General features: G+C 31.1%; 1 protein-coding gene across 1 annotated transcript; it reads left to right on the forward strand.

Annotated features, from left to right (window-relative positions):
* The first annotated feature begins 13,170 nt into the window (after positions 1 to 13,170).
* Positions 13,171 to 20,162, forward strand: LOC129976497 (uncharacterized). The gene is made up of 3 exons (XM_056090104.1): positions 13,171 to 13,560; positions 17,042 to 17,230; positions 19,857 to 20,162. Exons 1-3 carry the CDS (start codon positions 13,324 to 13,326, stop codon positions 19,920 to 19,922), a joined length of 492 nt encoding a protein of 163 aa, XP_055946079.1. The 5' UTR covers positions 13,171 to 13,323; the 3' UTR covers positions 19,923 to 20,162.
* Positions 20,163 to 24,393: the final 4,231 nt, after the last annotated feature.

Raw genomic sequence — 24,393 nt, forward strand, 5'->3', positions numbered from 1 at the left:
AGTGCCTTGCGGCCATATGGCCTATAACTGAGTTTCGGCCATATCTCTTTGGAAAGGCTTTCAAGATCGTCACTGACCATCATTCCCTGTGTTGGCTGACAGGACTGAAGGATCCCTCTGGAAGACTCGCTAGATGGGCGCTGCGACTCCAAGAATACGACGCAGCAGTGGTGTACAAAAGTGGAAGAAAACAAAGATGCTGATAGTCTGTCCAGAAACCCATTAAAAGTCGATGCTTCATGATCTGGGGATTCCATAGATGCCACTTTATTCAATAATCTCTCAAGAACAGATGAAATATCGGGAATCGGCAAAAAGAGACCAACAAAGTACCGAAGCAAGCTGCCTGGGAAACTTTGAGTTAGTCGAAGGAGTCCTTTACAAGTAGAATTTTGACCCGTCCAGTAGGAAATTTCTACCAGTGATCCCGAAGCATTTTCTGCTTGGTCTTCTAGAATCTCTCCATGACGACCCTACTGCCGGACATCTAGGATTCACCAGGACGTACGATAGAGTAAGAACGCGATTTCATTGGCCAGGCTTGTACAGAAATGTTTGTAAATATGTGCACTGCCGAGAATGTCGAAGGAGAATCTATTCCTCAGATGCCACCAGATCATCTCATGCCGATTCCACCAGTTGCCGCTCCTTTCCATCGCATCGGAATCGACCTGCTAGGACTGTTTCCAAAATCTGACGACGGCAACAAATGGATTGTAGCATGCACAGATTGTCTGACACAGTGCGCAGTCGCCAGAGCTTGATCGACGGTGGAAGCTACACATACATAATCCTGAAGCATGGAGCTCCACGAGTTATCATTACAAACCGTGGATAAGTTTTCCAGTCTAAGCTGGTGTCCGATATTAATCCACTGTGCGATATTAATTTCCTTTATTTCATGTTCCAGAAAATTTTGGAACTTTCTTTAGTTTACCAGAAAAGTATTCTGGAACTTCCCTGTTTGTATAAAATCAGATCTGTCAGTCACTGTGTTCCGAGTTCAGATTTGAGTTAATAAATTGGTTTGGCTCTACTTGTGTTTGTCATTGAGTTCCACACTAAAGTACCTACGTGACAATATTCATATTTCAAGTTTTCTTAAGAAAACTGAATCTTGCTCTTCAAACCCATTTCGAGAAATTGCTGCTTTTTGTATTTATTTTAATGATTTTTTTAAAATGCTTTTTACAAATTCTAATCTCTGATGCAATTTTCTCACGGAAAACATCTTAAATTAAAATCTATGGCATATTTGGTTCAAATAGGGTATAATTTATCGGTATGTTCTGCAGTTACTGAACTAGACGAGAATTATTCCTATTCATTTAGGAATAATTTGCGCTTTTAACTCCTTACAATGCGGATAATTGAATTTCATGTTATTTACCCGTCGAATTCCCAATATTTAAAGAATGATTAGAAATGTAAAATATTTCTTTATTCTGGAATTAATATATTTCTTAAGCAATCTGCAAAATTTTAAGTAAACCATTTGATAAATCTAAGCTAAAGGATTATTGCTTTATACCTTTCTTTAGCCCCAGATCCCATTTTTGTCAATTCTTTAACTTTTCAAACTGGTATAGTTTGGTTTCATAGATGGTTTCAATAATTTGTATGCAAAAATTTACCTCTTTCGCAGCAGGTGTTTTAAATCCCGACTGTAGTCACATAACTTGATATTCATTTCATAGTTTAAGGTTTAAAAGAGCGGGTTTTTGGATTAGTTGTGAAATTGTATATTGAAAATGGAGTAGAAATAAAATGAAATCTATATTTCAGACAAAATGTCGCGCTTTTAGGTTGACATTCATACGTTGATTAAAAATATTCTTTTATTAGCAAATCACTAATATCAATTCGAATAGTTATTCCAGTAGAATACTTAATGTGCAGATTATACACAATATTGATTCTTAAATTTAGAATAGCTTGGGGAAACTATTTCTCAAATGATATATTGGTTATTTAAACGAGCCCAAATTTCAATATACTTTGAAATGTATCTATGTATTATCCACAGGATAACGATAATTAGGGTTCGATTTTCGGCCATTAATCTTTGAGATGCGGACAATACAAAAGCAATCGAGAACCGAATGTAAATTTTGGGCGTGACTTATCAGTGATTAAAGTCAATATTTAACAGAAATATTGTAGTAATATTGTTATATCCGCTTAATTCATTGCGTTTCTGAGTTACTGCATTTAAATGCACATGAAATCTCAGGTGTTTAACGGGGTGGCTGAAATCGGATACGAATCTGCACTTCAGATATTGAATAAGAACGCGCCACATACACTTATCTAGCTCCCTTCTATTTAGTTTCCTTGTCTACTTATAACCAAACAGTTCCTCAAATTGATTTTTTTTCTAAATTTAAAAATGTGGAATAAAGATCCCAAATTTCATCCGTCTGGCACAAAGCAATTTTCATTTCTTGAGCGTTTCACGAGGTAAAACATTGTCGTTTCTTGAAGTTCAAGTTAAAACCACGAAAAGCATACATTAGGCTGTAAAGCTGCTATGAATCTTTAGGAACAACATTCGTTCTTTTGAAAATTAAAATCCATAAATGCAGTGAAACATTTTGATTTGTTCTGTCTTTTCGATTCTATAAAGTTTTTCCTTAATGCGGTTTTTTATCGGTATATTAATTTTATTTTGATTTACTTTCTTATTGGAGGGTTTGGGGTCGTGCTTCGTTTTGTTGCCAAATTCAACGAAATTTCAAACAGTGTAGAAGTGTCATAAAAGTAAAAAAAATCGAAGAATCTTTAGCACTCGGTTCTCAATCATGAGAACTCTTAAAAATTCTATTTTGCTCTCTGCACAAGAATGTGGTCCTCCTTTTCTGCCATTCTTAGTAAGCCATATTTGTTTTCTTCCCAATACGGCATTGTGCTGCGATTACCCGGTGGTAAGGTCTTGGCTTCGGGAGCTGTGGGTTATGGTTCAAGACCCTATTTCCAACTAAGAACCATATAAGCGGATCTGGTGTATGTTAAATCCATAGAGGCTAGATGTCTTCCCATTGGCGGAAGTTTGGAGAGGGGCTGCCAGCTCAGGTGTCGTCCTCGTCATATGACTACAATTCCAAATTACGAGGCCCGTCCCAAAAGAACCGTAATATAATTAATCCAAACAGAATTAAACCAATATCCCTACTAGTTTACAGGCTTCTGGAAAAAATACTAGTGTTAAACAGTATCTTCATTATAATGAACAAAATCGAACATGTAACAATAAATAATATATGGAAGTCTTAAATTAATGCAGTTGCCAATAGTTGTAATAAACATTTCAAATATGAACACATTGGTAATTTGAATTTTTAGTCTCAAAATATTACCTTATTCGAATTAATTGCGTAAATTACCATTGAGAAATTTAAAATTTTCTGAATGTCTGTTATTAGCCTGGATTTCATCCTCGCAGATTGCAAAATTTGAATCGGTCATTCATTAGATAAACACTTTAGACAACAGTAGTGTTAGTACAAAATATTTTAGGTATAAATCATATAAAAAACTATACTTTTATTCGGAAATTATTTTAAAAACTATTAAATTTTAATCATTAATTATTGCATAATTGATTTACTTATCAATTTAGCATTAATTATTTATTGAAAGTTTTAAATATTTAACTTACATCTTGTAAATAATGTCTCTTCTTAAAATATTTGCTTTCATTAACTGCAAGGGAAGGTCTCTTTCACTTATCCCCATCTTTGTAGAACTTGTTCTTGCAAAAGTTTTGGCAAGAAGATTAAAAATAAATTTAAATCTATGTTTATTTAAAAATTTGACTATCGAATGTAATTTTAATACGATTTATCTGAATTTTAGATAAATTAATCTTCAAAAGCTTTTGCAGGTCTTTCCAGATTATCAAGATTCTAACAATAAAGGTAACGTAGCTCTAAATGTTTCAAAAAAATTATAGAAATCGTGTTTAAATACTACAATCCTAACACGCATATTTACCTTTCCTGTTCTTGCATTTTCCACCATGATGGTTATTTCTATCGTGTAGTTTTATACAGTAAACTTAGTCAATCTATTGAACCAAAAATCATTTAAATGAAAAATGAGGCCAGAACTCGACATTTTAATCGGTCCTGCGAGGTTGATTAAGGCTTTTCATTTTGTGTGATCAACAATCTTCGGATTTCGTGTGCCATCTGTAACCGAGCTTGTTATGTTTAAAACAAATCAAACAAAAAAAAATGTTGCTCTACAATGAAAGATTTACTCTTTGCATAATACAGCATACGAAATAACTTTCTGAGGTATCACCATTTGTTGTAAACATATACCAATGTCCTGTTTTACCTGGATAATCTCAATGGATAAAGCACATCATGACTGAAATACGAATATGCTTATATAAAAGTCTGCTTTTACGAATTAGTGATTCACTACCAGAGCAGCTTGGTACAAGGAGATACAATCAAGCTCCATAAATGTGAATAAAAAAAAAGGTAGAAGTACCAATTTAGCAATTTTATATCCATAAAGGCTTTAAATTCCATCAAAAGCGTTTAAATCAGCAAGTATCTCAGATTATAAAAAAAAGCAACTTATGATTCAACACTTACCTCATTGACGAGCTAGATGATCTGTCAATTCTGAGTCACAGGCGTCGATCTTTCCAATTAACTTAGTTAAAATTACCTAAATGTGCGATGAAACAAACTATTATTTTACCGTGTTTCTTTTTTTCAGCAGCAATATTTAAGGAAGTTTTTTTTTCTGATTTATTCGACATGAAAATGTCTGTCATCCTTTAAAAGCTGTGATGAAGGTTTTTAGATCCAATAGATATTTTTGCACCTTTTGTCATTAAAACTTTGACATTTCTCCCGGGTGTTTTATTTTTTATCATACAGAGATTTCTTTTGAGTACTCCCTTTGCTTAAGATATCTAAAAGGGGTACTAGATAGAATTTTTTTATTTATTTAATCAAAACAATCCAGACTCTAGTACCTATATATAAACCACAGGAGTAAGTATCCCAATGAAATTAAATGAAAATTACTGTAAGAAAATGATAAAAAATAGAGCTATAAATGTATTAATTTATTATAAAATATTATATTCTACACAACATTCAAATATTTCTAAAAGAATAAAAAGTATTCTACTAAGTAGATAACTAGTGAACTCCAACTGCTGTAAGAAAATGATAAAAAAAAACCTATAATTTCATTAATTTATTATAAAATATTATATTCTACACAACATTCAAATATTTTTTAAAGAATAATGAGTATTCTACTAAGTAAATAATTAGTGAACTCTAATTGGAAAATTCTAAAAGTTAAGTGACTAGGAAAAACAATTTTTTTTGAGGGGGAGAATAAAAAACTATTAAAAGTAATTTATTTATATGGAGGTAAAATAAAAATCAATAAATAAATCGAAATTTCCTTTACAAATTCCATCAAAATTTTATTCAATACTTCAGATTATAATACTTAAAAGAAAATTTATACTTCATATAAGTTTTATGAATTGGGACTTATATGAAGGCATGAGACTTAGACTTAAATTGTTATAAATTCAGTTATTTATAACTTTTCAGTTTAGAAGAAAAATCATGTATTACGAGTTAATTCAGCAACAAATAAAAGGTCAAATTGAGCCGAAGGGCTTCTAATGCATTATTCCAATAAATTTTTCTAATTGCCATATTGTTGATTAAATGAGAAGTACTCTAGTTGGAAAATACAAACCAATTTAGTAATAACATATGAAAATAATGCTTTTAAATTAATGCGCTTAGGCTAAAAGTTTAATGCTTATAACTCAAACCACCTTCGCAGTTTCTATATTTATCTATAATTGTGTCTTCCAATTCCCTTTTAGGATTAGAACTTCTTCGACTAATAGATGTGGTTACTAATTGAAAGCATTTGAATTTTTAAAGAATTGTTTAAAGAGATTTCACCCTTTCTAGGTTTAATTTCCAATTCCTGGGGTAATCCTCTAAATGAATCCTTTTATGTAGCTAGCAAATAATAAAAGACCAGACGTTTGGAATTATATGGATAATTTAAGACATTTCAGTTGAATTTGGGGATATAAATTTGCTTAAATGTGAACAGTTATTTGAAATTATTACCCGCATTTTTTTTTTATCAAAGACATCTCTAACTAATCCATTTATGCAATATCTATTATGCGCATAAAGTGTGTAAATGTAACAGATGAAAGTAATGCTTTTAAGTTAATGCGATTAGGCTAATAGTTTAATGGTTATAACTCAAACCAATACCAGACTTTAAGTCACTGTTATTAGGTTGTTTTCTCTTCTTCTTTTCCAAATATTACGTCAATTTATTCTTATTATTTTTTCCACCTGAATGAAGACATTTTATTCAAAGTAAATTGGGCATCAAATTAGTATGCGTCTTATAATTTTAAATCTGAAATTCTTATATAATTTATTTTTGTGTATTTCGGAAACAGATCAAATTTTGTATTAAGATAAGGGATTTTACTCAAACAAAAAAATCATTTTTTATAATTAACTATTAGAATTTTTTCTTTATGTGTTCTCATGTTGACAATGTCATATAGCACGATTTTGTAAATTTTTTGTGGTATTTGCATTGTTGCCATAGGATGATTACCTTCTGGTACCTCAAAATTTTGTTAGATGGCGTTATATTACATTATACGAATATGAATAAGTTCGAGTCGTATCCAATAGCAACAATGAAATTATTTTGTTAACCAATTGGAATAACAAGTTAAAATAAGCGCATCCGTGATATATTTTATTCAAATGACCAGTGCATATGTAGGTAAGATTGCAAAATATTCATATGTAATTACTATGTGATTCGTATGTCAATATTTCCTCTCGAAAAACACGACTTTATAAAAAAAATACCAAGCGTAGTTCTATTTTTCAGGTACCACGTTTTAAAATCAAATTTCACTTAACCCCTTATTTAATGACTTTACTTAAAAGTTCCATTTAAATTCAGCTTATATCTTCATAATATAACTATTTTTTTCTGATAGTATTCAAAAGAACATTTAGAATGTAACCCAGATAGCAAGTAGCTAATATAAGCTAAAAGTAGAAATTAAAAATATTTAATTATTAATTAAATTAAGATATATCGATTAATTAAAAGAAATTTCTCTTGGATTCTCTAGGATTATTCTGCAAGGAAACATAATTACTGATACAAAAAATGAAGTTAAAAAAATTCTGGGTATATTCGGTAAATAAAAGGCTAAGCTTCTATTAAAAAAAACAAATTTTAAATTTTCAGCCCGAAATTCCATATAATGACAATATTTTAGGTTCCATTGGTCCATTTTTTTTCACCTAGCTTAACTACATTAGCTACTGCATTATAATCATAACGATTATTAGATTATACAAATTTATATTAAGAATTCGAATTTAGCATTAATTCCTACTAGTAATAAAAATGGATGTGTGTGCGCTTCTATATGTTGTTGCTCATGGGTTCTCCTAGAATTATCAAATGTTGCTTATTGTAATTTGTAGAATAAGATTACATACCTCGGAATGATTTTTTTTTTTTTTTTTGAAATCTTCATTAAAAAACAAGGGATTTTTTTTGTTATGCTTTTCCACATTATTTTTCAAAAATAAAAGACCACAAAAAGAACTTTTTTTATAAACTTAAAATTTAAAGCGTATTTCACAATACTATATCTCATTATAAAAGTGAGGTTCAAATCATATTCATTGTTTGAACCAATATTTCAAATATTTATTTTTTATTTTGTTGTTGAAAAAAAAAGCATATTCAGTTTTCTTTTACCATGTCGAACAATTTCAATGCGATGTAGTATTAATGCTTCACTGAGAGTACTAAAGGATAAAATGTTATTTATCCAATGATAATTTCTAGCTACATAAAATCCCAGAATCCATATACAAGATTTATAAGACGAAGAGAAGAAAATTTCTATCTTAAAAGCAGAGAATAAAATTAGATTCTGTAATTCTAGTTTGACAAGCTCATGTCAAGTCAACCAACCCCCTTTCAGCTTCAGCAGAGAAGCCAGCAATATCGTCTTAGACAACCCATTTTGAACTTCTTTTGGTGTTTTTATCTAAGGTCATCATTTCTGTTTGTATCAAGATTTTCCATAATCGCCATATCTCACCATGATAAAGCAGTACTATAAGAGAAAGAAGCGATGGCCATTGGTGGCAGAGTATTAACTGCAAGATAAAAGGTTACCCAGACAGTGCTCTGCCAAAAGTTCTAACGTTCCCCTTATGAAGAAACATGTGAAACCCAAAGCAATATTATGTTTTCACAATTAAAATTTAACAATAGGTTCACGCTTCACATTTCACCTTCTTCATCTAACAGTGGCTCCTAATTGCGATATCCGAGACAAATTAGCGCTCATATAGTTTCGTAAGGGAACATTCATCTTGCATATTTCGAAAAATAATATTATATTATTATACATATGCTAGTATAAACATTCCTTTCAGTACTTAATAAATCGAACAAATAATTGCAACTTTGTTATAATTACTAAAAATTAAAATTAAAGTTTTATATTATAAGACTTTTATAATTATCACGATCCGACAAGGACTTGAGAACAATGCATTCTTCTCAATAGCAGCCAGACTGAACAAGGGAGTCAAAGGGTTAGGGTTACGGGGATCAATGAGGGATTAGACTTAAATTCAGATTTCAATTAGCAAATAGATCATTCAAAAAGCTCTTACCTGTTAGGAAGGAATTGGAGGCAGCGATTGGATTTTCCACATTTTATTTCAGAAACATCTAACACATTTACAAGGGAACAAAATGCACAAAGAAGCAAGCAACACACCTAGATATCACATTATACAACTGGAGACTGACTCAATATAAACAAACTCACGAGAGGCACACAGCGCCATTGGGCGGATGAACTTCAAGGGTATGTGCAAGTTGAGGTTCGAACTCACAACGTTGGGGTTCATAGCCGAGTAACAAAGCCACTAGACAAAAGTGTACACTCTCCTCCGGAAGTTGTTATCTGGTTTATAATGTTACCACTACAATAGTCCCCCACCAGTGAGTCGGTAGAGTTTATCGCGCCAGTTATGGCGAGCGACGAACGTGATTATCGCGCCAAGCGTTATGGCGAGCGACGAACGTGATTATCGCGCCAAGCGTTATGGCGAGCGACGAACGTGATTATAGCGCCAAGCGTTATGGCGAGCGACGAACGTTGTTATCGCGCCAAGTGTTATGGCGGGTGACGGCGAGCGTGTGTGAGTGGTTGCTGCCGGTAGATGGAGCCACGACAGCTGAATGAAGGATGCGGTTATTCAGAACCAGGGTCACCAATGTGCGGGTTGCCAATGTGCAAGTTGAGGTTCGAACTCGCAACGTTGGGGTTCATAGCCGAGTAACAAAGCCACTCGACAAAAGTGTATACTCTCCTCCGGAAGTTGTTATCTGGCTTATAATGTTACCACTACAAAAGTAAAGATTTAACAAGAAACATCCATGATATGCGTGACTCGAGCATCGGAATACATTTTTTTTTATTTCAATCTTTTATTAAGTCAAAATAGTATTAATTTAAAACACTTTAATCATCAGACTTTACATAAGAATTTCGCCTTTTTATGGAGCTATTATACGGAGTGAAATATATATTATTGTCCCATTGAAAATATACTATCAAATTATTCATGGAATAAAGGATAAGTAAAATATAAACTTTAATTTTAAATTGCATTTTCTTTGAAGGAATACATTCTAACTAAAGGAAAACTTAAGTACATAGCTTCTTAAATGTATTTTTTGTAGGACAAGAGCTAGACTCTCAGCTACAACTGAACCGATTTTGTCAATTTTTACTTCATATAAAGATACATGACTCCTAGATATGTCATCAGTTCGCGATTTCCCCCACACAACCTTTCATTTTAAAGGGATATCATAAAATAAAACTTTCATTCAACAATTGTATTAAATTCAGACTCAACAATTGTATTAAATTTTGTAATTCTGTATATCAATTGATTACATTCTTTTTCAAGCATAGCAAAAGAGAGAGAAAGATAATACTCTGTATTTATTATGCAAATACAAGTGTAATTAAAATAATATTTTCTTTTCTTGTGATATGATGTAGCTTATCAATATTTTAACTGTTCATTTCAGTATCCCGAGACGACCACTTTTCGACGATTCTATTTCATTAAGGGGTGACGGAGGGATGTGTGCATTTCCTGAATTTACTTTACTTAAATGCAAACATCTCCTCTTCCTATCCTCTTCCGTCTCACCCCTATTTTTCCGAATTAAACCCATCCTAACGCATGCGCAAAAACGCGGTGGGTTTTAGAGTCAGTTGACAAACAATAGCTATGACCAAATAAATACTATTTATCTGGTGGGTGAATACTTGGTTATCGAAAGCTCCGAGTTATATTATGAAACTTCAAAATAAATAACACAGATCACATATAATTTTTCCAAAATATTTTTTATAAAACGTATGTATAATTTAAATACATCTTACAGCAGTGTAATTTATGACTATGTTAAAGATCTTAAAACATTTAATTTACTATTACTGAGGATGCAAGCTACATAAGGATGTAACTAATAAAAATACTTGAAAAATAATTTCATTTTCCGATAATTCGTAGTTTTAACTTTGTGCCAACCACAAAAAAAATCTGAATTATATACGATATTTTAAGCCTTTGCTAATAGTTGTTTCCTTTAAGATCCTATTCTAAGTAGACCTTCATTTTCACATTTCTTGATTTTGATAATAAAGAAAATGCCTACAAACTTAAAAGAAGCTGAAAATTAGGTTTTGAAAAATATCCAATTTAAATTTATATGAATTTTCTACTTCTAGTGAAGTTAAGATTATGGTGAAGTTAAGAATTATGGGATATGGATTCAATGAATAATCTGCATCGAATTACTTTCTGTATCACAAACCATTAATGTTGTCTTAAAAGGAAATTCAAGGAAAAAAAAGAAAATTTTGATTAATCTAATATTATTTATTAATAAATAACAAATGAACAGAAAGTGATTTTAATAAATAAACCATTCATGATAATGATTTAATTTATTTTGTTCATTTTTTAAAAGATCCAGTAAATAAATAATTTTTTGACTATATAGTACTTTCATTACAAGAATTTTTCAACAAAACTTTAAAGGACACAGTACAACTGGTAAATATTGCTATAAAATTTTAAAAGTGAGCTTTTTATCACTTTTTTTAATGAATTAATGCAATATACAAGTTCTTGAGTAAGTTAAAAGCTTTAATACGCCGCGAGTAACACCTGATATTCCCTCCATCGATCTAATTAGATGACTATTTATTGTCTATGTCTTAACTATAATGGAAAAATAATTATTTAGCTTATAAATAGTTCGGTTAGATAATACTTACTAATTTTAGTTTTGAATTCGAAGTAGGGAAACTAGATTAGAATGATAGACGTTATTTTAGCGGGAATATATTTTTTTTAAATTGAGAAATTACCTAGAAAAATTTGAAATACAAATAAAATGAAATTAGAAACATACGAATTAATCAATTTTCGTTGTATTACTAATTCATTTCTTAATTCAGTTTTGAACTGTTTTAATATTTTTTAACCGGAAATGGTTAGTATCAAGAGTCAATTAGTAGCTGATCACCAAACAATAATTTTTCCTCCTATATTTAAAAAAAAAAAGAATATCACAAACCAGTTAGTTGCACAAGCTAAACCTTGTCGTATGGTTTCTGCGTCATAATCAAAAGTTTCGGGTAATAACGTTCAGATGACATTCTAAAAGGAGCATAGCTATAAGAAGGAGCATAGCATCCTATGCTATAATCACAAATATCAGATAATAAAGCGATATGCTCTGAAGCATTGTAACTCCTATGCCATAATCAAAGTGTCGGGTAATAACGAACCGGTTATGCTGTGGAAACAGCAGAGTTTCTATGCCATAATCGCAAGTGTCAGGTCATAAATCAAAAGCAATGACGTAAAGAATTGTAACTCCTATGTCATAATCAAAAGTGCCGGGTTATAACGAGCCGATTATGCTGTGGAGGCAGCATAGTTCCTATGCCATAATGGCAAGTATCAGGTAATAATGTGCAAGCAATGTTGTGGAGCATTGTTAACTCCTATGCCATAATCAGAGTGTCGGGTAATAACGAGCCGGTTATGCTGTGGAAACAGTATAGTTTCTATGCCATAATCACAAGTATCAGGTCATAATGCAAAAGCAATGTTATAAAGAATTGTAACTCCTATGTCATAATCAAAAGTGTCAGATAATAACGAGCCGATTATGCTGTGGAGGCAGCATAGTTCCTATGCCATAACGGCAAGTATCAGGTAATAATGTGCAAGCAATGCTATGGAGCATTGTAACTTCTGTGTCATAATCAAAAGTGTCGGGTAATAACTAGCCGGCTTTGCTGTGAAGGCAGCATAGTTCCTATGCCATAATGGCAAGTATCAGGTATAATGTGCAAGCAATGCTATGGAGCATTGTAACTTCTGTGCCATAATCAAAAGTGTCGGGTAATAACGAACCGGCTTTGCTGTGGAGGAAGCATAGTTCCTATGCATTAATGGTAAGTGCCAGGTAATAATGTGCAAGCAATGCTGTGGAGCATTGCAACTCCTATGTCATAATCAAGTGTCAGGTAATAACGCTCAGGCGACGCTCTGGAGGCAGCGTAGCTCCTATGCATAATCATAAATGTCGGGTAATAATCAGCATGCGATATGCTGTGAAACATTGTAACTCCTATGACGTAATCAAAATGTCGGGTAATAATGAACCGGCGACGCTCTGGAGGCAGCGTAGCTCCTATGCATAATCATAAATGTCGGGTAATAATCAGCATGCGATATGCTGTGAAACATTGTAACTCCTATGACGTAATCAAAATGTCGGGTAATAATGAACCGGCGACGCTCTGGAGGCAGCGTAGCTCCTATGCATAATCATAAATGTCGGGTAATAATCAGCATGCTATATGCTGTGAAACATTGTAACTCCTAGACCATAATTGTCTAGGTTGACAGCAATTCAATATTATATATGAAATAATATTAATTTCGTTTGGCAACGGTAGAAATAATTGTGGTGGAATGCATACTTGTTATACCCAGAGACAAGTGCAGATTCTTTAGTATGGTTTATGAGCGATACTTATAAATTAATCACGGTTAGTGTATATTTTTGTAATGAATAAACAGCTAATAAGTATTAAGACGTGAAATTTAGGTAAAGATTTACGTCACTTAAAAGATGCATCAAAACACATTGCCAGTTCCCTCTAATTCTGGCAAAGATCGAAGAATCAGCAACATCTACATTAATCCTACATATGATCCGACTATCAGCAATATTCGGCGAGTAGAAAATATAAACCTAAATGGACAGAATCAAGAAGTGTCTAATCGCTTATCATATCAAGAGATAATTCGTAACAGCATTCAGATACCAGAAAATCCTCCAAGGCGTAAAAAGCGCTGTCCATGTAAGGTAAACATGCTTTATAATTATCTCTCCGAAATTAAGATGTGATTTTAAGTTTAGTTTCAGATAAGTTTTTTAGTTTACTCAATTAGTCACTTTTCTTTTCTTTGTTAAATGCAGGTTAAATGAAAATGAATGCACTTTTTTTCGAATTTTTATTCCACAATTATTGTAGTTGCTACTATTATTTCAAAGATAATGCTTGAAGAGATTTCAAGAGGTCTGCATTCAGATCTTGAATACAGACATTATAGATAATCACTGTGTTCTTCTGCATGTATGCATGGCATACATTAATCAAATCTTCTATAATATATTTCTGTTGATGCTGGACATGACACAGTAATACTAATCAATGATGATCGTTCCATTATATACTGACTACTTTAAAAATAAAATGCACTGTGTGTGATTTGGATATTTTAGCGGCTAAAGTAAAAATCATCTCTGTCAAATGAGGGACTGATCCATAGATGCTGTTGCATATCATTGAAGTATTGACCATGGATAATCACTGATTTGAAATTCCGCAACACAACTGCTAAAGGCAAATTTGGATTTCAATCGACCTATAAAATAATGCCCAAAATATATATTTGGAGCTATATATGGATAATATATATTTGGAAATATATATTCTAAATAATAAATAATAATAAAAAATAAATGGAGATATTTCAAAATATATATATTTGGAAATATATATTCTAAATAATAAATAATAATAAAAAATAAATGGAGATATATATTTCAAAATATATATATTTGGAAATATATATTCTGATATGTCTGATACATTCAGAAAAAAATGCTCAGTTCGCACCATATTTCATAATTATTGTTCGCCAACGTCATGAAAGTCATTCATGGTCTACTCAGGGTTCAAACTTTTATGCGGATAAAAGGAATTAGACGTTTATTTGAGAGTTTGCTAGAAAGGTTCGGGAGACCATTTTCACTGTTTTAAATAAGATACCGATATGATAAATCGTAATTACACTGCTAAACAAATTATATTAATTAACAGAAGCACTTTTCACTTATATATTTGATCATCATAATATATATGATACCCACATTAATGCTATGCAGGGTACTTTTATTATTTTCATAAATTTCCTTCCGATTAAAATAAAAAAAAAATTTTATGTGTTAAAAGAAAGTATAAACGTCACTATCTTTAAAAATCATCTTTATAATTTTAATGAACAATTCGTTTTTTTAGAGAAATCCAAATGTAAACAAATCGTTACATTTAACACGCGAAAAAATACTCTTGGGATTGGTGTAAGGAAATTCCTTGCTCATCTTCTTTAGATTGTGCCGCAATGTTGTGCTTGAAAAGGTAACATTTAAGAGATTTAAATTATGCTAGCTGTATTTATGTGGTAGGCATAATTTAATACGTATTTGATGACTAAAGAGTTCATTGTCTTAATTAAAGAGATAAGATACATCGGATTAGTCGAGAAAGAATTGATTTTTTTAGTTTTGAATGAAAATGAGATATTTTGGATTATTCTGCATTTTATTTACGAAGTCGTAAATTATATTGAAATTAGAAATTTTAATTTCTCAAAAATTTTGAATACTATTTGGCATGGAGAATGCTTCAGAATCTAATTATTCCGTCTTTTATTTATAAAGTCGTAAAATATACTGAAATAAGAAATTTTAATTACTCGTATATTTTGAATATTATTTGGCATGGAGAATTCCTCAGAAACTAATTATTCCGTCTTTTATTTATAAAGTCGTAAATTATATTGAAATAAGAAATTTTAATTACTCGCATATTTTGAATGTTTCTTGGGATAGAGAATTCTTCAGAAAATAAAAATATGCCTAACATATAAAATTTATTTCATGAGTAAGAAAACTAAATTTTTCTTGAATAAAAAAAATATTTATTTATTTATTGATTTCTGAAATAAAAGTTAAACACTGAAAAACAAATTAAATCGTCAATAAACAATGAAAAAAAATTTTTAGGCATGAGTTTTGTTTGCAAACTATTTATCATCCTTCATTTTCTAAAGTTAAAAGTAATTTAACACGTCCTTGGCCATAATAATGTGATTTGGATCAGCTGTATAATAAGATTTAGCTTTCCTTTGCTATCTCTTAGCTATAGTAAAGAGGGAGTCGTATAATTAGATAATAGGTATGCATCACAGGTGAGTCGCAGAGCAATCAGCGAGTTAATAAGTGTATTTCTTAAACGAATCATATAAATATGATAAAATGTTCCAGATTACAAGGGTAAATTCAAAATTTTTTTGTTCCAGATTTGAAAAAAATTCTCAATATTTGCTTTTTTTTTTCACTTTTAATAAAACTTTTGAAAAATTGTCCAAACTTAAATATTAGATTTTAAAGAATTTATCTTATTCAACGTAAACCATTTTTAAAAATGGTATAGGATTGATTGTCATAATTTTATAATCATGGGCTATTTGAGGTCATTGTTGGGCCGTGATGACCTGGTGGTTAGGTCTCGGCTTGTGAGCCGTAGGGTTTCAAGTTCGAGATACCATTCCACCGAAGAACTGCCGCGTAAGGGGATCTGTTGCACGATAAATCTATCAGGGCCGAACGTCCTCCCTTTGGTGTGGTGTGGTGTGGAGTGGAGAGGGGGGCAGTTCAAGTATTGTCCTCGTCATCTGACCGCGATTCAAAATGACGAGGTCCGTCCCAAAATAGCCCTAGTGTTGCTTTAAACGGGGCGTTAATATAACTAAATTAAACTTGAGGTCATTGTTAAGTAGAAGTGATAAAGAACCTAGAAACATGGGACAATCCTGTTTTCGATTCGAAACCCTTTTACCCATCCTTGACCTTTTAAGATCTTTAAAGTCTCCTAAACCTCATTCTCCTATTTTCAGAAAAATCTGATCGACAACTACGTTAGCTAAATGTTTCTTGCATCTTAATATGTTCATTGACCTTTTTGTTTCACGCCTTCTATCTAATCAGACGATACCTTGTCTAATATCTCTTCTCTGTACTAGAGAAGGGTAAATCTTATTATTGTACTTGTGTGTTTTTTAATGAACCAGAGATTACTTGGCGATATTCAATGGCACACACCTAATCATCATTAGAATCAGAATACGACAAGATCGACAAACTCCATTATATACAAGATGGTGAGATTCCACCAAGATGGTTGTATTCCCGCTTTTACTTGACAATTTCTAGCTAAAAGTTTAGCGAAATCACCAAGCTCCATTATACATATGCTAAAATTTCACCAAGATAGTTGGAAAAGATTTGCAGTTTTTTTGCAGTATTATGTGGACCATCAAAAAGAACACTCACTCTAATTAGATAGCAAATATGATTAACAGTCGTGAATCAGTTAGGGTTGGTGTCAGGCTAACACGATAATATATTCTTATGTTTTTATTTTGCATTTTATGTCGGATATCATTAACATTTTCACATTTGATATTTGTGTCTTACTCAAATTCTTTTCATATTCCAGCTGTTTGATGAAGATCATAAAGAGGAAAGGTTATTCATTGCTCACGTACTTCTTGTTACCCTGTTTGTGATGACATTTGGTGGTATCGGTATTTCCATTTTGATACAAACCATCCCGTTGACCTTCTTTCCAGCGTGCTGGAAGCTGACAATCGCTCTGGCATTTCTCACATTTTTAATAGGTGTATATGTAAGTTTTATATTATTGCTATCTAGGCAAGAACGGAATTTTTAATCTTTTCTTTATTTGTCATGTATAAAAAATAACGTAGGTACTAGGGATTGCAATACCGGACCAAAATTTCAATACCGGTATTCGGTATTTTTTAAATCTTAATACCGGGATACCGGTTTTAATACCGGTATTAGAAATTTTAGAAAAGGAAAGAAAACACAAGACATTTTCTATTTCGGTATGCCTTTCTTCTGTGCGATTTCTCAATGTAATATATAATTCTTCAGATAGTGATGTGTGCTGTTCTTCCAGTGACTGCAACATGAAATGTATTGTTGCATTAGCTGTTAATAAATTAGAATCTCTCCGAAATAATGCCTGAATAGTCAGTTTTATTGTAAGTAGAGCTGATATAGTTCTGCTGCTCTGCTTAAGTCGAATTCACTATCTAAAAAATTAATTTACAGGTTTAAGTCGATTATTGCTTTTAGGATTGGATTTCTCAGTTTCAAAAATCGTTCTATCATTAGGAGTAAACTGTTCCAACGTGTTTTAGAATCTCATATTAACATATATTTTGTTTTATTTTCAGTTAGTTTAAATTTTAGTAATATATCCTTTTTATGGGGAACGTTTAAATATCTTAACAATTTTTCGAACTTTACATTTATTATAGGAAGCAATTCTTGATAGGTTAATATTTCATCCTCATTAGCAATATCTTCTTCAACAATTACATTGTCAGTATCTTCATTGTCAATAGAGCTCTCACTCTTACTCTTTTCAAAGTTGGAATCCGAAGTTTCTATATCCACAGCATTTGGATTCTTCTGTTCTTTATCTTTTTGGTATAATACATCTATTACTCCTAATTGAATTCCATGTGCATAACAGAACTGCTAATTTGCACCAATCAACTTTCCAACTTTTTTCATAATTGTTGCTCCATCAGTCATTATGGATACAATATCTTCTTTCAAGGATAATCCATGTTTCGCTAATTTAGATTTAAGCAATTAATTAAGCCATTAATTAGCTAATTAATTTCGCCCGTTAGGGAAACATAAAAACAAAAAACGTATACTATTTTGCTATGTTGGCGATCCCTGAACATATAGTGGAGACAATTTTAAAAATTTCTAGTAAATACCGAAAAACCGGTATTTAAACTTGTGAATACCGGTATTACAAAATTGTACAAATGGCTCAAAATACCGGTATTCGGTATACCGGTATTGCAATCCCTAGTAGGTACTAATTAACTAATCTCCTTTTCTGTATCTTTATATTATGATGCAGGCGCGTTCTGTATTAGTTGGCAACCAGTGGTGGATTTCCAATCAAGCCGTTAAGATAAAAGAGGGTTGAAGTAATGTTAATTTAAAAACTTTAATTTTCCAGGTAAAAATTTTTAACCGCTTAACTGTTTTGTCCGAGTGCCATACGTACATCGATTTATTGAATTTTGGTAGTGGTAAGAAAAAATAAGTCATTGAATAGTATAATTACTATTATACTATTGAATGGTTTATTTAAATTCAATAATATAATTGAATATATTTAATAATATAATAATAGCTAAATAATTCAATTGTAAAATTACTCCGAATACATAGATAATTCAAGTATTCAATGGATTTCCATTTGACTCAAAATAAGAAAGTATTCCAAAAATAGAAAGTGTTATCTTATTAGATATAAAAGAAAATAAAACAAGTGGTTAAAGAATACAAATTCTATAAATTTAAAAATATAAGAATAATATTAACTGTTTGCCAAAAATAATTTGTCAGATTCCAGTACGTTTCATTACTTTCACTTAAGTATTCAATATATTGATCCTAATATTAATCATCTTAATAAATACCGACATCTACTTCAATAATATTACGTATAAAAGTGGATGTGCGATAATTATGAGCAATAATAAATATTTTTATCAAAAAAATATATTCGTAAAATATTTGATCACACAATTTTATAAGAAAAGTAGCATTCTGCAGACGATTGTAGACTTTATAATTAATTTTGTGAGTAAAATAACTTTTTTTAATGGCTAATGCAATAACAATTAACCAATCCGTATTTAAAGGAAAACTTTTGTTGGAATATTAATCTGTTCTCTCTAAGGAAAAGATTAATTTCTTTTTCAGTTGAATAATACATAACGTTTCGTAATAATACATGAGTTTTCAATGGAATAATACGTAAAGTTTCGTAATAATAATTTTTCGATTGAATAATGCATAATATTTCGTAATAATATATAATTTTTTGTTTGAATAATGCATAATATTTCGTAATAATATATAATTTTTTGTTTGAATAATGCATAATATTTCGTAATAATACATAATTTTTCGATTGAATAATGCATAATATTTCGTAATAATACATAATTTTTCGATTGAATAATGCATAATATTTCGTAATAATACATAATTTTTCGATTGAATAATGCATAATATTTCGTAATAATATATAATTTTTCGATTGAATAATGCATATTATTCAATTGAAAAATTTCGTAATAATACATAATTTTTCAATTGAATAATGAATAAAGTTTCGTAATAATACATAATTTTTCAATTGAATAATATCAAATGCTATGCTTATGTAATAGTACATAATGTTTCAGATATGCTGGGAAGACAACATCTATAGATCACCACAACAACATCAGGCGAGGATTATTATTACATAAATTCAAACTTTTGCAGTAAATTGGTCATTCAATTCATCTCCAGTTCCTCCAAAGAAAATGAACATGGACAACATAAAAAAACTTGCTAAAAGAATCTGTAAATGTTTTTAATTTTAGTTAGTTTTAAGACAAAGTGTTGGCAGAAACAAACACTAATGAACTCAACTACTACGATTATTTCCCAAATAAGAAGCAATATTTAAAAATATTTTTAAAGTTTTAGTCTTTACTAAGTTATTGCATTTGTATAAAAAATACAATTGCATTTGATAAAAAATACAATTGCATTTGATAAAAAATACTATTGCATTTGATAAAAAATACTATTGCATTTGTATAAAAAATACAATTGCATTTGATAAAAAATACAATTGCATTTGTATAAAAAATACAATTGCATTTGTATAAAAAATACAATTGCATTTGATAAAAAATACTATTGCATTTGATAAAAAATACTATTGCATTTGTATAAAAAATACTATTGCATTTGTATAGAAAATACATTTGCATTTGTATAGAAAATACATTTGCATTTGTATAGAAAATACATTTGCATTTGTATATAAAAGGCAAATGCGATTGCTTTGAAAGAATGTCCTATATAAATTTAAATTACTACTAAGACAAAAATAAAAGATTCTTTTTACTTGAAAATGTTGCTTATATTTTTGTATACGCTCTACAGACTTGTTTCATAAAAATTTTTACGCCTCCAAATAGAGATATGTTAATGAGATTCAGCATACATTACACTGAATAACTGGGGAAAAAAGAAATGTGAATCTTCGAGTTTCCAAATAAGCAATAAATTTTTTTTGAAATATTAAGACTTTTTCGCGACGGATTTGTCACATATGCATCACCAACAAACGTCTCTCACAGCCGGGCGTACCATCTGTGCTTTTTCGGAAATCGAACTCATGGGTGATGCATATGTGCATTTTAAACTGGAACAATTTTTAAAAGCCACTTATGTCTCCCTGTGTCCATTACTTTTGAAATAAATACAGTTTTAGTATCCCGATCTTCAGTTTGTTTATATTCAGCCTTTGGTATTTTACTCATCAGCTGTTGCGGGAGGGGGAGGGGGGGGTAAGAGTAATGTAAATAAACAGAGCTGGATCGTGTGACTTTCCACTTAATAAAAACATTCGCGATTCTAATCTCCCATCGAATTCTTGTCTTCTCTTTTTTGTTATTACTGTGTAACCATAACTATTTTTGTGCTTTAACGTCAGTTCTGTTGTATTTCGCTTAACTTTCGGATACATTATGCGCACTTCTCTTTTTATTACGTAAAGCCTTGTTTCAGTTTATTATGGAAAACAAAAAACAAACAAAAAAAAACAGCGATTTGTCAAAGTTAGGCTTAGGGACGCAAAAACCCCGTCCTAAGGGATGATTCCTTTCGCATACTCTCCGTCCCGTGCGTGCGTCTAGGATAGAGGCTTCCCATCCCAAAAGGGTTAATGTATGATTTTTACTTTCGAACCATTACTTCAGGATGGCATTGAACTGAAATGCTTAAATTAATTTGATTTATTAAAATCCTCATTTTTTTAAACTTCTAATGATTTCTTTTGTATTTTGCCAAAACTCAACTTTACAATGAATTTTTGAAAACAAAAAAGTATCAATATCTTTCACGGTTTATCTATTTGAATAAATTTCTAAAAAATTATTTCAAATTACAGTTTTAGGTTTGCATTTGATTTAAATTATCATTACAGGCAAATTCGTAACATAAAGACTAGAAAATTCATAAACTCACTAAAATAATAGGATAAATCAGTTTTGAATTTGTGCGCCGAATTCAGTTTCTTTTTCTCTCCTCTTAGCAATATCAACAAGATAAACAGAGTTATATTATCTTTAACAGATGCACTTAAAATAAAGTCTTTCATTGAAGCAGATGATCCAACCAATTGATCTGCATACCATAATTCTCTTGGCGAGAATAATAAAGAAAAAAAAATTGAAGATAATTTTTTTTTAAATTGAAATCTGTTATCGAAAATTTCAAGTTATTTTTTTTTAAATACACGGTATCAATCTAATAGAAAAACATGTTCTCAAATGGCTCATATTTCGCAATTAACAACGTTTAAAATAACCAATGGTTTTTTAGCCATCTCAAAATCAATCCAATTCTAAAAATTTTAGCTCCAAAGGTTTTCTCGAGGTTGTGTGTGTGTAAAGCCGGTTTAAACTAGTTTGGAATGATCACGTGACTATTTTAGAAACGCAGGATATATATATATAGTTTTGATACTTTCTTGCTGTTTCGCGTTCATTGACATTTTTTTTTTCTATGCGCTTCTTCGGACGATAACTTCTTACGACCCTACCCTTTATTGCCCATACAGAAAAATCGGGTACAGGGCTGACATTCGCACCAAGTCGCAACTTTTTGTTAGCTATAAGTGGCTAAATGTGACTTTTTATCATTTTTTAATAACGCTAAATCTCGATGCCTCAAAGAGGTAAATCGTCAATTTTCTGGCAGTGCATTTTATGGCTTCAAAAATCCCAAACTAAACCAGCATTATGTTCTCACAATTCGCATGATAAAAACTCCTATTTCTGAACTACATTTTGTGGAGCCTTGCTGTAACAGTATTAGTAAAAACATCCACATACACAAGTAGGCTGCTCATTTTTTTTTTTTTTTTGCGTCTATTAGGTAACAGAGTTTTGTGGCTCCCCTACAGAGCATACCACAGTAAAGTTTTATAAAAATTTGAGCCTTTTTGCTTGAGGTAGTTTTAGGTACATTTACTGCGTATCAAATTTCTTCTATCAAATCTCCACAAAACATCGGATAGATCCTAGCCAGAGGTTTACTCTTTGCTATAAGAAGCAGAGTGCAGCGATGTATCCTTTGGATCACTTGGATGATTATATCTAAAAGTGAATGTATGGTATATGGTAACTACAATATCCTGCTCAGAAAGGTTACTCAACTTATTTGAGCTTTATAGATAACAGGGTTTATTGAATTCCTTGAATATTACTTTGGAATAAAGTAAAAGAAAATTTTCCTTGATTTCATTTTAGTGCTGATAAATAAAATAATTTATTGTAAGATCTCAGATTCATAATCAACAATGTGCATTATATTTTGAATGAAATAATGATAATAATCTCCGAAAGATATAACAAGTGTATTTGCTGCTTAACAATTAAAAATATTTTTGATCAAAAGTTTTTCAATTGAAATTTTCAGTTTTAAAAGTGCAAACTATTCTTCAGAATGAAATTAAGTATTCAATATCATTTTTTTATATTCAGAGTTTAAACTACATTATTTATTTTCCCTTGAATTTCTTTGTAAATAAGGAATTGGTATCTGATAATATGTGGGGCATTCGTTATATTCGATGGGATCTTGATTTGAAATTAAAATGTGAATGTAAAATTCAGTGACTATAAGGTGCTTGAATTTTACATGCATTTGTAATGAAAACATCCAAATATTTATAAACAATTTCATAATTCATTTTCCGAGTTATAATGCCAGAAAAAATTAAACTGCGTACTATGGCACTGATTATGGTTCATACATAATAAACCAGTTCAATATTAAAATTTTTACAATGCCAACCTCTTTCAGGTTTTATATTTAAAAAAAATATTTGGGAATATCTATTGTCACTTAATATATGTCTTTAAAAATTATTGTAATTTCTGATATTTTGATGATGATGCCGTGTTCGCGTTACCACGGAAAGAAGGTGCAGTAGCTTCTAAGGGTAAAGAGCTCTGAGCATCCGAGGGTAGAAGTCTGACTTCTAGCTCATATGAAGATGAAACTCACACATTCGCTTGCACAACCCCTTTCTACAGGGAGGCACATTCACACACCTCACAGATAGAACACAGATGAAGAACAACCATGCCCGAACCAGGATTCGAATCCGAGACGCCCAGATCACGGGGATGATGCGCTACCCCTATGCAAAGACGCCGGCACTGGTATTTTGATCAAAAAGTTAAATAACTTCGTCGAATCTGCGTACCTCTACTCTTGAAAAAGGGGCTCTTTGTCCTGGACCACAATGGTCCTACGGCAGTAAAGACACTGTTAATCAATTGCGTTATCTTCACTGTCAAATTAAATTCCCTACAAAAATTTCAACGTTCAGATTACATTATTGAAGGTCCACCTACATAGTTTAAGTGTGACATTCATTAAACAAATATAAGTCAAATCATCAGATTTCAACATTCCCTACAAAGATTCAACGTTCATATTACATTACAGCTGGCAATGCTACATAATTTGAATGTGACATTCATTATACAAACATAAGTCGAATCATCAGATTTCATCATTCCCTACAAAAGCTTCAACATTCAGATTGCATTATAGTGGTTACTTTAACATAACTTGAATGTGACATTCATTAGACAAATATAAGTCAAATCATCAGATTTCATCATTCCCTACAAAAGCTTCAACATTCAG

Source organism: Argiope bruennichi, chromosome 7 (genome assembly GCF_947563725.1).
Source record: "Argiope bruennichi chromosome 7, qqArgBrue1.1, whole genome shotgun sequence".
Lineage (NCBI taxonomy): Eukaryota > Metazoa > Arthropoda > Arachnida > Araneae > Araneidae > Argiope > Argiope bruennichi.

Bases quoted from the DNA above. Each gene is read 5' to 3' on its own strand.
- LOC129976497 (XM_056090104.1), top strand. From the start codon at position 13,324: ATGCATCAAAACACATTGCCAGTTCCCTCTAATTCTGGCAAAGATCGA. The intron at 13,561-17,041 runs GTAAACATGCTT...TTCATATTCCAG, and splicing joins AAAAGCGCTGTCCATGTAAG to CTGTTTGATGAAGATCATAA. The intron at 17,231-19,856 runs GTAAGTTTTATA...ATAATGTTTCAG, and splicing joins CATTTTTAATAGGTGTATAT to ATATGCTGGGAAGACAACAT.